Source organism: Crassostrea angulata, chromosome 7 (genome assembly GCF_025612915.1).
Source record: "Crassostrea angulata isolate pt1a10 chromosome 7, ASM2561291v2, whole genome shotgun sequence".
NCBI classification, from domain to species: domain Eukaryota; kingdom Metazoa; phylum Mollusca; class Bivalvia; order Ostreida; family Ostreidae; genus Magallana; species Magallana angulata.
In genome coordinates, this window is record NC_069117.1 from 11910404 (window position 1) to 11925662 (window position 15259).

The 15259-nt window shown below is 36.1% G+C and overlaps 1 protein-coding gene across 11 annotated transcripts in view; it reads left to right on the forward strand.

The window, feature by feature from the left end:
* The window catches only part of LOC128192400 (uncharacterized protein K04H4.2-like), a 36708-nt gene that overhangs the window by 16592 nt on the left and 4857 nt on the right, over window positions 1-15259 (forward strand). For 9 of the 11 annotated variants that reach the window (XM_052865034.1, XM_052865033.1, XM_052865032.1 and 6 more), the window contains 29 exons: window positions 98-220; window positions 513-641; window positions 897-1052; window positions 1482-1572; window positions 1773-1900; window positions 2015-2170; window positions 2274-2300; window positions 2521-2646; window positions 2788-2907; window positions 3281-3409; window positions 3598-3717; window positions 3968-4087; window positions 6115-6234; window positions 6547-6795; window positions 7778-7921; window positions 9086-9223; window positions 9341-9496; window positions 9647-9802; window positions 9938-10075; window positions 10443-10577; window positions 10672-10812; window positions 11245-11403; window positions 11507-11650; window positions 13299-13442; window positions 13694-13873; window positions 13956-14126; window positions 14315-14346; window positions 14597-14660; window positions 15005-15172. In XM_052865034.1, coding sequence (XP_052720994.1) covers window positions 98-220; window positions 513-641; window positions 897-1052; window positions 1482-1572; window positions 1773-1900; window positions 2015-2170; window positions 2274-2300; window positions 2521-2646; window positions 2788-2907; window positions 3281-3409; window positions 3598-3717; window positions 3968-4087; window positions 6115-6234; window positions 6547-6795; window positions 7778-7921; window positions 9086-9223; window positions 9341-9496; window positions 9647-9802; window positions 9938-10075; window positions 10443-10577; window positions 10672-10812; window positions 11245-11403; window positions 11507-11650; window positions 13299-13442; window positions 13694-13873; window positions 13956-14126; window positions 14315-14346; window positions 14597-14660; window positions 15005-15172 — 3864 coding nt within the window. The remainder of the gene's footprint in view (window positions 1-97; window positions 221-512; window positions 642-896; window positions 1053-1481; window positions 1573-1772; window positions 1901-2014; window positions 2171-2273; window positions 2301-2520; window positions 2647-2787; window positions 2908-3280; window positions 3410-3597; window positions 3718-3967; window positions 4088-6114; window positions 6235-6546; window positions 6796-7777; window positions 7922-9085; window positions 9224-9340; window positions 9497-9646; window positions 9803-9937; window positions 10076-10442; window positions 10578-10671; window positions 10813-11244; window positions 11404-11506; window positions 11651-13298; window positions 13443-13693; window positions 13874-13955; window positions 14127-14314; window positions 14347-14596; window positions 14661-15004; window positions 15173-15259) is intronic. The other 2 variants (XM_052865040.1, XM_052865039.1) reach the window with 2 other exon arrangements.

The window sequence follows — 15259 nt, forward strand, 5'->3', positions numbered from 1 at the left end:
GGCATTGCATGTAAAACAATGTAAATTTCCTATGTTACATATTGCATCAATAAATTTTTGTTCATTTATCAAAACCTATCTATCTGTTACCTTGCAGTCTTTACTTGCCCAGGAGGTAATCCTGTGATCATAAAGTCCTGTGCTAAAAATGAATCCTGTTCTCAGACAGAGTTCTGTCATCTAGGAACATGCTGTCCCAGCGCAATCAACAAGAAAACAGGTACATACATTAAGAGTCACATTTAGTTTATTCACATTACCAAAAAGAAGCCCAAAACTCAGATGTATATCATTGTGATTCAATTTTCCTTTATTCATGGGTACTCATTATGAAAGCAACTTAAGGCAGCAGCAAAAGAGCTTAAAAAATTTTAACACAAATTTGAAATATTAGTTCCTCCGTTTTTATGTAGATGAATTATTTCAGTTTTAATTAAAATTATTTAACTTTAATGAAAAGACCACCTTAGATGACTCCCCCTCTTGATTATGCTATAAGTATTGTGTTTTAGGAGACTGTCCTGCGGTTGCTGATGGTGTCTTTGGTATATGTGTGGAGGAGTGCTCTAATGATGCTGCCTGTGACAGTGATCTGAAATGCTGCTCCAATGGATGTGGTCACACATGTCAAAAGCCTACAAGTATGTGGGAGAGTTCTGGTTCACTTGTCTAGTCTTGATGTATATTATGGCTACATTGTATGGCATGTTGAATTATTTGGCACTTGTTAAGCAGAATTTATGAGCTCAGTGAACTGTTTGGCCTGTTTCCTATTATTCTGATAACTTGTCAACAGTTTCTGTTTCTATGTTAATGAATTGCCTAATACTTTAAATTCATAATGAATGAGTTGATATTTGTCAAATTATGGGAGTTTTAATGTTTACTCTTCAAAGTCTTGAAGACTGGTAAGTGTCCTGCGAGCCTGAACAGACTGGGTGGGCTCTGTATTGGACAGAAGGATGTGCCCAGCTGTAAGAATGACCAGGACTGTCCAGGAAAGGAGCTGTGTTGTAGGAGTGAATGTGAGGTCAATGTCTGCTCCTCACCAGGTACATATAGTATATGTATTAATTCTACACATTGAAATGTGGTATTCATGTTTTATCCCTTCCCTAGCTTTTAGTGGACACTTTATATATGAACATGACTATTGTATACAGTAAATCTCAGTTTTAGCAAACATGATTATAATGAACTTACATTTAAAGTGAAATCAGTTTCAATTTCTTTAGTCTTAAAACCTATCGTAAACTTATCTGTACTGAGGAATTACTGGGAGTAGTTCAATAATGAATCTAAATTGATGTTGTTGGCACTTTGTTATGAGTATGGGTTACAGTATTTAGTTTAAGGATAATGATTCCAATATGTTGATATAATGAGATTTCCATTTAAATTGAATGGATAACTGTTTTAACAGATTAATGATAAGATCATTTTGGTATTGTTAGCCATACATTCCATTTTTCAATTTTCAGAAGAAAAAACACCATGCCAGAGAGAGCTGGAGGCTGCCACCATACAGGTGTTGTCCCAAGTAGACAGTTGTAACCCAGTATTCATACCCAGGTCAGTGTCCAGATCCATTATCGGAGTTGAACACTAATGCAAAATATATTTCTAGTGTTTGTATTTATTGATGAATTTCCTATTTATGTAAACAACCTGAGCAAGTTTAATGTCCCTCCAGCTTTTCTGTTGATGTTTATATTCATCAATGTAATATTTTTTATTTATTTGATTGATGGTTTCAAAATTATTTTTTTCAGGTGTGACTCAAATGGGAACTTTCACAGAACTCAGTGCTATGATCATAATGGAATGTGTTTTTGTGTTTTCCCTAATGGAACAAAAATTCCTGGAACTGAAGAAAGGGGAAATCCCGATTGCTCTCGAGGTTTCTTTCAGCAAATATGAGCATTAATTTTTGAACATTTGAATGGTTTACATTTTTAATATATATAATTGTGTTGATACAAGTTTTTCAGTAGTTTTCCTTCATTATATTTAGCAACTAAACCAGGAGTTTGTCCTCACTACACCACTCTGCCAGCTATAGATCTTCGGTGTATGGAGACCTGTCAATCAGATGACAGTTGTCAAGGTGACCAGAAATGCTGTTCTAATGGGTGTGGCTACCATTGTATGGGACCTGTGGGCCACAATAGTAAGTCTCTTGCATGATGTAAAGTTGAATTAATTTTTTTTTAAATCAAATAGAATTTTTTTGATTTTCCATGCTTGTTTTGAATGAATGATTTGTTTTAAAGGTGTGACAACCAGGAGAAAAAGAAATGGTGAGTTGAATTGTTCTGTTTTTATTTTTATTATTTGCTTTTTATTTTTCATCAGAGTGACATTCAAGTGTTAAACAATGCAAGTTTTGGTTTTCTCAATGAATTTTTTCATTTTAAATGGTTAACCCAAGTACCAGTACATAAAAGAGCTTTGTATTGTAATATGTTTCCAAAGTTTACAGAAGTGTTGTTCTAAGGACAGTTATTCCTTTTATTTCAGCTCAAGCCCGTTGTTCTTATGATGCCATGTTCGTACCACAGACAGAATGTACAGCTGATCCCAATGTCTGTCGGGCGGGGAATATATGTGATCCAGTGACAAAGTGGTGTTGTCCTCCTTTGAGAGGTATGCAGAGAACATAACATTGTACAATTTGGTTTACACTGTTGATAAAACACTTTTTGCTAAAGAAGAACCAAAACTTGTAATACACAGAGAAACAAGAGCAATTGTTTGATAGTATGTCCCGACAAATTCCTTTTGCAGAAAAGCGTTGTCCGGCAGGATACCAGGTCCAGACATTTTGTCGGAATGGTGAGGCTTGTCCTGGAGGCATGGATTGTATAGATGGCTCGTGTTGTCCTGTTCCCTTGAATTCAGGCCCAGGTGAGTGGTGCTTCCTTTTGTTTAAGAACAGCAAGTGTTTTTGGAGGTCATTAGCTAAAGATATCATCTCATCATGCTTAACCAAAGAAACCATTACATATTGTTTAACCAGAGAAATTATTACATAATGTTTAACCCTAGAAATTATTGAATTATAGTTAAACAGAGATTGCTTAACCAAAGAAATCATTACATTATGTTTAACCAAAGAAATCATTACATTATGTTTAACCAGAAGGCGCACACAATGTTCACTTTCCTATGGACACCTTATGACCAGATTAAATGAGATTCTCCTGTTTATTATTGACCTCTAATCCCAATAATACCATCATTTTTTGTTCCTTTCCTTAATGACTTCTTTTTTTTTTAGCAATGTTAAGCTACTCCTGTACGGCAGATGGTATGGTGACATCAACAAGGTGTGACCTAGAAGGAGGCTGTACTGGTGCCTTTCATTGTGAAAGTGGCTTCTGCTGTCCCACCAGGCTGAACGATGGAGGTAAGTTGGTTTGAGTACTATGGCTTGATATTGGGATAAGTCTTCTTGCGAAATGTCTTACCTACAATTAACACCTTAAAGATATTTATGAATATTTTGCTTGTTTTGCCTTGAAACTAAATATATGTGTGTTGTATGAAATATTTCAAAGAACTGCTAATTTATAAGTTAATCTTAATTCCCTGCAGAACATGTTTGTCAAGTGGACAGCTACAGGAGTACACAGCGCTGTGATTCAGAAGGAGGCTGTGCCAGCGGCTCCCACCATTGTGAGAGTGGATACTGCTGTCCTACCAGGCTGAATGAAGGTGTGTTATTATGCCAGAGTACTTTATTTAAATAGTCCTCTTGTCAATTGTTTTACCACAATTTTACTACTAATTAATTGCCAAAATGTGTGAACTTTCACAAAGAATTAAAATTTTCTGTAAATTTTAATTATATAGATTTATGTTTGACAAATACAAAAGTTATTTTAAGTATTTTATTCACTTTGCCATTGCATGGAATATTTAAAGTTGCTATAGATATCTAAGTTTATATTTATATTCTCCATAGGACACGTTTGTCAAGTAGATAGCTACAGAAGTACACAGCGCTGTGATTCAGAAGGAGGCTGTGCCAGCGGCTCCCACCATTGTGAGAGTGGATTCTGCTGTCCTACCAGACTTAATGAAGGTCAGTATGTCTGTGTAAAGTGGCTTCATTTTTTAATAAGGCTTGTTTTTTTAGCTCACCTGAGCCAAAGGCTCAAGTGAGCTTTTCTGATCACAATTTGTCCGTTGTCTGTCGTTGTCGTTGTCGTTGTCGTTAACTTTTCACATTTTCATCTTCTTCTCAAGAACCACTGGGCAGATTTCAACCAAATTTGGCACAAAGCACCACTAGGAGAAGGGGATTCAAGTTTGTTCAAATGAAGGGCCACGCCCTCTTTAAAGGGGAGATAATTGAGAATTATTGAAAATTTGTTGGTATTTTTCAAAAATCTTCTTCTCAAAAACTATTTGGCCTGAAAAGCTAAAACTTGTGTGGAGGCATCCTCAGGTAGTGTAGATTCAAGTTTGTTCAAATCATGGTCCCCTGGGGTAGGGTGGGGCCACAATTGGGGGATAAAGTTTTACATAGGAATATATAGAGAAAATCTTTAAAAATCTTCTTTTCAAAAACTATTGGGCCACAAAAGCTCAAATTAAAATGGGAGCATCCACAGGTAGTGTAGATTCAAGTTCGTTCAAATCATGGTCCCCGGGGGTAGGATGGGGCCACAATAGGGGGATGAATTTTTACATAGGAATATATAGAGAAAATCTTTAAAAATCTTCTTCTCAAAAACTATTAGGCCAGGAAAGCTAAAATTTGAGTGGAAGCATCCTCAGATAGTGTAGATTCAAGTTCGTTCAAATCATGGTCCCCGGGGTTAGGGTGGGGCCACAATAGGGGGATGAATTTTTACATAGGAATATATAGAGAAAATCTTTAAAAATCTTCTTCTTAAAAACAATTAGGCCAGAAAAGATCAAATTAAAATGGAAGCATTTTCAGGTAGTGTAGATTCAAGTTTGTTCAAATCATGATCCCTGGGGGTAGGGCGGGGCCACAATGGGGGGATCAATTTTTACATAGGAATATATATTAAAAATCTCCTTATCAAAAACTATTAGGCCAGAAAGCTCAAATTTAAATGTAAGCGTCCTCAGGTAGTGTAGATTCAAGTTTGTTCAAATCATGATCCCTGGGGGTAGGGTGGGGCCACAATTGGGGGATAAAGTTTTACATAGGAATATATAGAGAAAATCTTTAAAAATCTTCTTTTTAAAGACCTTTTGGCAAGAAAAGCTTTAACTTGTGTAGAGGCATCCTCAGGTAGTGTAAATTCAAAATCACAGTCCCTAGTGGTAGGGCGGGGCCGTGATGGCGGTTTGAATTTTTACATATACATGTATAGAGAAAATCTTTAAAAATATTCTGGGAAAGTTTTTCGGTCCAAAACTCAGTACTTAATGTGAAAGCACAGGTTATGCAGATATAAGTTTGATGAAACCATGATACCCTAAAGAAAAGTGGGGCAACAAAATGGGGGGGGGGGTATATAGGAAAAGAGAAAAATCATCTTACAGGTACAACAACAAAAGGGGCTTGGTATTTACCAAAAGAAAGAGGTGGATAAAAATTGGCAGATTTTCAATTTTTTTTTAGCAAGATCTACTGTACTTAGTTGTCAAGATATTTTGATACTGTAATGCTAATTTGATCAGAATTAAGGCAAATGTTGCTCAGGTGAGCGATGTGGCTCCTGGGCCTCTTGTTATTGTTTTTTTATCACATTTTTACAAATCTTTTGACTTTTGTAAATTCCTTATAGTACACAAGTACTTAATTCCGCGATCCCGCTGGTTTGTATCAAATCGCGAGAATATAAAATCGTGAACGTGGAATTTTTCTCCTTATTTCTTATAATTTAACTCTCAGGATATAAAATCCGCAAAGGATGCTTCGCGCGATTTTACGTGGATATTAATTCCTTGCATTTAATTAGAAATATACAGTATACTTTGAATTTCATACTTTAGTACATTCTTCACTTCTGAGCAAAGGTTTTATAAATCTCTAAGTTGTTTAGACAAAAATAGAATGCTTAAGGTAAACTGTATGCAATGTTTAAAGGTTTTGTTGTTTTTTAAGATATATATATAAATTCTCTGCAGAACATGTTTGTGAAGTGGACGGCTACAGGAGTACACAGCGCTGTGATTCAGAAGGAGGCTGTGCCAGCGGCTCCCACCATTGTGAGAGTGGATACTGCTGTCCTACCAGGCTGAATGAAGGTAAAAGTTGCATTTATTTCAATCCTTCTATTTTTATCACAAAGTTTGGATGGGATTTTTTCAGTTAGAATTTGCATAATCAATTGCATGGTTAAAATTCATTTTTGGTATTATTTTTATCATTTTTCTTTGTTTTTCATGTTTTCTCTGTATCATTTTGAGATATATTGTTTTTGCATGTGAGGATTTGTTTTTGCAAGAAGATAGCCGTTGGAGCCATGATTTTTAAAATGGCCAGATTTGGAAAATAGGAAATTGTTTTTTGAAGCTTATCTTAAATCTTGTAGCATAATTTGAAGTGTTTTATTTCAGGCACAATATGTTTATACCGCCGTTACATAGCAACCTCTGTGACCTACATAGGGTCAGTTGCCTCGGGAACCATGCCTTCTGTGGAGGCATGCAAGGCAGCCTGCGACCGTGACACAATTAGCGATTGCATCGGGGTCGTGTATCAAGATAATACTGACAAATGCACAAAGTTTCCCGACACAAGTCATTTAACAAAAGTGGCCAGTGCCAACTCTGAGTTCTATGAGAGGCATTGCCAATTTTCAGCAGGTATTAAGTGTATAGATGGGGACCTAGCTAGCTATCCTGCAACTGTCTCATCTCTGTCAAATCTGTCCTGCCTTCTTTGTCCTGGTGATTGCTATTACATGTAAACTTGCAGATGTAAACATGTTTATTTTAAAACTACAAAATGATTCTAAGCCTTTCTAATTCTAGTCTACAGGTCATTTTGTTTAATCGTTTAATCAAGTGGACAATTGCCGAAATGGATACAAGACATTTCCTATCTCATCTGTTTGTGTGATAATATTGTGGAGTACTGTGGAATCACTAGATTTCGTGGTGGCTCAATTTTCGTGGAATTTGTGGGTACCTCTCATCCATGAATAAACATCCTCCACGAATTAATAAATTAGGATAATAAAGTCATATTTCCTTTGTACGCTAAAGAGAATACACGAATTTACGTCCCCACAAACCTGTAAAATTTAATCAATCCACAAAAATTGACCCCCATGAAATTTAATGATTCCACAGTAGATACAATTTCCTTCTCTCTCTTTCAAAAATTGTGCATGTATTTTTTGTGCATGGTTTTGTGATTGAATTTCATAAACATTCTGTTATTCTTTGTTATGCATGATTAAATCTGGTATGGGAATATACCGGTATATGCATGATTAAATCTGGTTAGGGGAGAAATGGTCCTGTAAAGAACATTACACTATGAGAACATCCTTTTACTGGATATGGTAAATCTATCAGGAGGAACTAAAGAGCATAGAAAGTTTTAAGCATCATGTTTCACGCCAAGCCCCAAAACATTTTTATATATAACAACATATCAAATTTTAACTTACAATTCCAGATATCATTTTACTTTTCTTGAAAAAATATTTATAACGTTTATTGTTTGGACATAAATGTTAAAGGAACACATGTACTTTCAAGTACTTAAGTCGACTATGTCTTTTAATAAGAAAATGTATGCTTAGTTGGTCCACTGATGACCTCTATACTTTGTTAACAGGACTGTGCCCAGACCAGGACAATGTGCTACTGTCGGACGGAGTCCCCAAGACCTGCTATGTGGACACCGACTGTGAGGTCAACAGCTTCGGCTGTATCAAGGGTCACTGTTGTCCCAAAGGTCAAGTCAGCACTGTGCCACCAGGTACATCTAGCTCATATTTTAAAAGTACAGTGAAACTTGTCAAGCTTAATGTTGTGCATTGTAGCATGTTTTTTTATCTATCTAAATTATTTAGTCCCTGAACATGTCCTTATCATTTCTGTTTGATAATATTGTTTTGAACTTCTGGATCTTCTTTAGTCTGCAATCCATTGGGGACACTAATACACTCACTACTCCCAGTAAGTGTAAATTATCTCCCATATCTGGCTGTGTTTGATGAGGATCCACAAACAGACCTCATGCAGATTATTCATCTGGCAATTATAGTTTATTCTCTCTCTCTGCATTAATAATTCAAAAACATTGAATTCAAATCATGAAATCTGCAGCGGTGCTTTGTAAGCATGCAAGCAATCATTACACTCATTTATAACAAATTCTTTTGTTAGAAAAAGAACTAAATTTATCTTTAGAACAGAATTAGTTTTATTTATTATCATTGCAAAAAACCCTAAAGATTTAAAAACCTTATTTACAATGATCCACATACATTTTGAAATGGCACTAGTCTTTTTGCATTAAAAGTTGGAGGAGAGACAATTTATATAGCATCACTGATTTAAATGAGGATAAAATTCTTAGATTAATATGAGAGCTTTGATTTTTAAACAAATTTACTGGTATGGGAGAATTTGTATTACAAATTTAGTAAACCATTTATCTAGCATTAACTTAGCTTGGAAGTACATAGAACCATTTTAACAAGAGCTTGGACTTTGGATAGTAGTGTCAAACAGCAATGTGACATAGGCCTGTCTATTTCATTGCTAGCCACTCAGCCATAGCTCTTTGAAATCAACAAGATTTGTCTGGCTTTTGAACTTAGACTACACAGTAGGTGCATATTTTGCTTGAAACTGCGCCATTTTTAACTTGTTAAGATGCAAGAAATAGATAGCTATGTCCTACTGAAGGTCTTGTATGAATGGTCCTATATACTGGAATTTTTCAAAGGTTAAAATCAATGCTTTTCAATCCATAAGTTGTTTAATCTGGCAAAACATTATAGAACTGTGATCCTTGGCTGCCTGGATTGGGCAAATTGTAGAATTTGGCTGAAGCATTTTGCAAACATATTGCATGATGGTCTGTAAAACACCATGTTGCTGTATTTACACATAATTTGGGACAAATTTTCTTCAGTAGTGACAACCTGCTCCAATGGGGCAAATCCTGCTAAAAATGTGAATGGATTCACTAAGACATGTACAGTGGCAAGTGACTGTGGAGAACCAGCTACCTGCGAGAACCAGATTTGCTGTCCAGCTCCTATACAGGAAGGTAAGTTTCTTGGTAAATGGAGATGTTTTAATAGAATTTGAGAGGATAATCAGATGAAAATTGTCTTTTAGTACAATGAAAAGCCCAGTAACATATCAAAATGATTATGATTTACAGAGCTTTGTCCAAACAAAAGCTTGCCTTTGATGGAGAATGGCAAACCCAAAGCTTGTATGGGCATTCTGCAGTCGGAGTGCGGCAGTTCTGGAGACTATACCTGTAAAGGGACTGGAGACTCCAAATACTGCTGTCCTGCCAGGCTGAATAACAATGGTAATTAAATCACTCTTTAACATCTACTTTCAGAATGATCACTTTAGGGTTAGAGCAATATGGGTTTGAATAAGTTGAAATTAGTATTTGAAAAGAATATTGTGATCAAAGTTGTAAGAGTTTTAATTGTAATTGGGTATTTCCTTTCAGAGCTTTGTCCTAACAAAGGGATGCCTTTGCTGAACTCTGCAGGGAATGCCCAGAGATGTGCGTCGACCATGGATTGTGGAGATGGTACCTACAGCTGCCAGAGCTCCAATATTGATGGCTACAAGTACTGCTGTCCCGCCAAACTGCTCATCACTGGTACTGTAATTTACTACACACACAAAATTATGATCCCATTAGTTTTGCCTGTCTGCAAATTTGTATACATGATTATCCCCATTGATCACAGAGATGTGTAATTTTTTCTTGCAATTCTTTTGTTTTTCTTGTCAGAAATGTGTCCAAACATTGGGTATGTTTTGGTCCATGATGGACATCCAAAGAGGTGTAGCCTGGACTTTGAGTGTATCAGCTCCAGTGGAGAGTTCTCCTGTGTGAAGAATTACTGCTGCCCCAAGGACCCTAGTCAGGGTAAGGTCAAACAGCAGTCTGTCTGCTTATTCATGCTTGTAAAAATTCCACACCCTTCAATGCTTATGTTCCCCAATTAAATAAATTAAGCCAGTCAGGTCAATTAAGTTTTAAAATTATTACATTTCTTCCCTTTTTAGTTAGAATTTATTTTACCACTAAATTTCAGACATTTCAAGTGTTACTGTTGGATCTGATATTTACACACAGTTTACAAGTTATGATAAACATCTCATCCTTTCACAGAGGTTTTGACAGTTGAAAAACTGCGTTATCTTTCAATCCGTCACTCTGATAAATGAAAATTTTCTGTTTCTCTGCCCTCTTGCACATAAATCAAGTTAAAGCTTTGAGCCCTCTCTTGTAGCTGTGTGCCCCAACAATGGAGGACTGCTGTTGGATGAGGCACAGCAACCTAAACTCTGCATGGAGATTATTGAGTGTCAGGGATCAGGAAAGGGAGCCTACTTTTGTAATAATGGCTACTGCTGTCCCGAGTCAGGTAAGTGGGTCAATCAGCTGATTTTGATTGCATGATTTCCTATATACTTGTGGTGGCAACTAAAAGCGCATGATGTTATAGATTTTTTTAACAGGTTCTCTTGCTGTGTGCCCCAATAATGAGAAGATGAAGCTGGTTAATGACAAGGCAGTGACTTGTGTCCATGATGCAGACTGTGGAGAGACCTTGTGGTCGTGTCAGGGGGGACATTGTTGTTCCCGCCCAGTCAATACAGGTGTGTGGCTAGGTCTAAATATCAGCCTATATTACAGATTCAGACAGCCATAGAAGATATAGTTGTAGACTAATTCTAAATTGTCATAGTTTCGTGTAAATTAGTTTGAAAATGGTCAAAAAACGTTTTAAAAAAAATGTTTACCTCTTGAAAATACTACCTTACTCTTCAAGAGGATATAATTTTAGAACATAGCAACAGAAAATACTACATAGCTCCAGGTATAATGTTTGTACTTGTTAATGTAATGTGATAAATACTACATACTAGTGAAGATTACATTGGAAATCTTTGATTATTTTAAAACTTTGTTAGGCCTTTGCTTGAACTTGGGTCAGGAGTGGTTATATCCAATATTCCCTTCACCTAGCATGCAATGTTTATTTTTCACTCATTTTTGTCCAATTTATGTTTTGTATTCTGTCTTTTCAGTTTGTCCAAATGGAACTGCCCCTATGTGTTGCAAGCTAGATTTGTGTGTTCAGAATTCTTGTCCATCAAATCCAACCGCCAAGTGTCGAATTAATCCGTGTGGCGGGTGTAAAGTGGAATTCTATGATGACAAAAATACCCCTGTAGATTGTGATTCAGGTATTATGCTTCCTGAAAAAGTTGATCATCTGTCTTTTATTGCATAAATATGCATGATATTTGATCATTATGAAGTCTTTTAATATGATATTTTCTGTATCAGCTTTATCCAGATGTGAAAAGTTGAGATTAAAGGCCCTAACAGTTAATGCCTTCTGGATGGATACTGATGTGGAATATTCCAGAATGTATCTTGGACAATTGGAATCACAGAATGTTCAGGATAACAGTTTGCAAGTTGCAGAAAGTAAGTAATTTAGTTTGCACCATTGATTTAGAAGGCCAGTATTGAATGTCCACCCATTTTATTGATTAAAAAGTTTACAATGTTTATTCTTTTATGCCTAATTTCCATTAATAAATAGGGATACATGTGATATCTATGGTAACGAAAATTCTGTAGTCTGTACAAATAGTATCCTATCGTAAGGACAACTTCGTATAAAGGGTCTTCCGTCTTCAGCGGAAGACCCTTCTATTATTCTATTGTTTCTTTTTCACTTTTCTTATTATTCTTTTTATTCTTTTTTTGTCTTACAAATTTTGTGCAGGCGATTTCTCGAAGATGGCTCATTCGATTTTCTTCAAATTTTAAGGGTTGATGTGTCGGCATCTGAAGTTTGTACCGCCATTTCAATTTTTTGATAACCACTTCCGGTCGGAAGTTATCGCCCGTTTACGATTTTTAAAAGTCAATTTTGTCGGCTAGAGATCCAAAAAACGAATAAAGATATAGGGCTGAAATTTTCAGTGAGGATAGACATCAATTGTACCTGTTGCAACATGGTCATAAAAACGTCCGCCGTCACTTCCGGTCGTCACCGGAAGGAAAGATAAAAAATCAATTTTTTCAACTTTTTGCTTTTAATATATTTTTCTAACGGGTTGATAGAGACTCTTTTACTGATTCAGAATATGTAATTTGTTTTGAAATTGATTGATGTGTTCCCGAGATATTAAGCATCAAAGTCCTGAAGTGAGAGTCTGAGTAGCTCGGTCATTAGAGTCGTGGACTTGTGCCCAGGCGACCCGGGTTCAAGCTTCGGGTGCCAAAATTTTTTTTCCTAATTTTTTTTGTGTTGATTAACAATTTAGTCTTAAAAATAAAGGATTTTATCTCATTTATTCAAAAATCGGAGGGAAGACCCACTCGTTGCTCGCAACGAGATCGTATCTAGTTATTATTCTTTTTTTGTCTTACAAATTTTGTGCAGGCGATTTCTCGGAGATGACTCATTCGATTTCCTTCAAATTTTCAGAGCTGATGCCTAGTCATATAAATTTTATACTGCCGGTACAATTTTGAAAAATTCACTTCCGGTCGAAAGTAATCGTCGTTTTACGATTTTTAAAAGTCAATTTTGTCGGCGATGTTTCTCAAAAACGAGTAAAGATAGAAAACTGAAATTTTCAGAGATGGTAGATCTAGCTATTTCCTGGTGTACCTCGGTCAAGAGAATGTTGGCCGTCACTTCCGGTCGTCACCGGAAGCAAATTTAAAAAAGGAAAATGTTCAACTTTTTGTTTTTATATATTTTTTCCAATTAGATGATAGTGACCCTTTTACTGATTCAGAATATATGTTATTTGTTTTAAAATCGATCAAGGCATTTTTGAGAAATTAAGCGTCAAAGTTCTGAAGCGAGAGTCTGAGTAGCTCAGTCGATAGAGTCGTGGACATGGCCCAGGCGACCCGGGTTCAAGCCCGGAGTGCCGCAAATTTTTTTTTTACTATTTTTCGCTTAGATCTACAGATTTATCTTTGAATTGATAAGTTTGATCTAATCTATTCAAAAATCGGACGGAAGACCCACTCGGTGCTCGCAACGAGATCGAATCTAGTTATCTGTATTTTTCTATTAATTGACTAAGATTAATTGGTATGATTTCTGTAGGGGTGATATCCTCAGGTAAGCCCGGGGAGTGTATGGGTCTGTCTCCCACAGCTGTCAGGGGTTTAATCAACGACTGTACGACTGATGAAGACTGTCCCAGCACCAGTAAATGCTGTCTCAACAAGTGTCAGGTCCCCATTAACAGTAAGAGCATTTTTCATTGAAAAATATGTGTTTCTTTCTCCATACCAGATTCTTTAGATTTATACAAGTTGAAAATTATAACCAATAGAAATTCTCTGATGTTACATGTATTACATGTTTCTAAATATATTTTTCATCAAAGATTTAGATCATTTCCCATTTATTCACCATTCACTGCCCATTGCTCATTAAATATCATTTTTGGATAAATACCTTTTTCACCTCATTTGAATATCTCTCTCTATTTGTAGTTTTACCGCGACAGAATGCATGCGATTTGCTCCCAGTGGCCGGCCCCTGTAAGGGCCGCATGGTCCGCTATTTCTTCAATTCAGCCAACAAGCAGTGCCAACAGTTTGTGTATGGTGGTTGTCAAGGAAACGATAATAACTTTGGGTCTCAAGAAGCCTGTGAGAGAGCCTGCTCTGCCGGTAAGATATGGTAAAATTTGTTAAAATTGTACCTTGATACTCAAATACATGGTTATACTTCAATAATTACAATATTTGATAGCTGGACTTCCACCCCAGTGCTTGCCTGCTCCAGACCCTGGGAGATGTAAGGCCCAGATTCCAATGTACTTCTACAACATCACCAGCAATCGATGTGAGAAGTTTGATTATGGAGGCTGTGATGGGAACAGAAACCGGTTCTTGACCCTGACACAGTGCCTCAGTACATGCAGTGAGTGACATTGGTGCCCTTTAGCAGCACCAGTACTGAGTAGTATGAGGAATCAAAGACCTTAGTTTATTTTCAGTTTTTGTCAACTTGTAAAAGGACATGTTTGTTTGTTAGTTAATCAGAATGGCAACAATTTAGTTTGTGATAAATGGTTAACACAGATTGTTATATGATTTCTCCTTTTGCAGGTTCAAAGGATGTACAAGCTGGGCCTTGTGAGGTAAAGTAACTTTGTGTTGTCTTAACAGCTAACTGAAATTTATAGCATAAATTATTAAAGAGTTAGGAAATATATTGAAATGTTACATTGAAAGGAAAAGCTATTTATCAGTGCATTTTCTTGATATCAGTTAAGCCCTACTAATATGATATTCAATCAATTTAGATAAAATAGTGGGTTCTCCACATAAAATGCATATACTTTTGAACTATTTTACACATTACTAATTATTGACAATATTTTGTTTCAGAAAATACGATGTGCAGCTGACACCATTTGTTTGCCTGTCAGTGGTACCGAAGCCAAGTGCATATGTAAGTACAATTTGAACAGATTTCTCTGCACAATACATGTATTTGTTGTCTGTGATATCATATATTTGAGCCTTGTGTTGTTTTGAAAACTTTTACCAGCAAAAAATTTTATTTTTTTACTTACGAACTGTACAATATGAAACTTTATGTACAGTTATACTTAGGATCAAGGTTTAAGGTTATTTGAATGATTGGCTACTGTTAATTATGATCATACTCTGCATATATACTGCTACATCTCATTTAAGTATCTGTGATAAAGCACCATGTACATGTATGATTAAAAAGTATAGATACCTAATTTAAACAATATCAAATGTGACTTCACTGATGTCTGTTTCCAGCTGACAAAGTTCCCCCAGTTGTGGATGGGAACTTCGTCCCAGACTGTCTGGAGAATGGTGACTTTGCCGAGATGCAGTGCTTGGGTTCTCTGTGCTGGTGTGTGGATGTTCATGGGGACATGAAACCCAACACTATGAGAGTGGGGAAGCCACCTTGCTACAAATCGGGTAAGTTTACATGTGGAATATTGTATACAAATTATAACTTTTGAAAAGTCTTTATATGATAAACTTGTCATATAATAGATGGATATT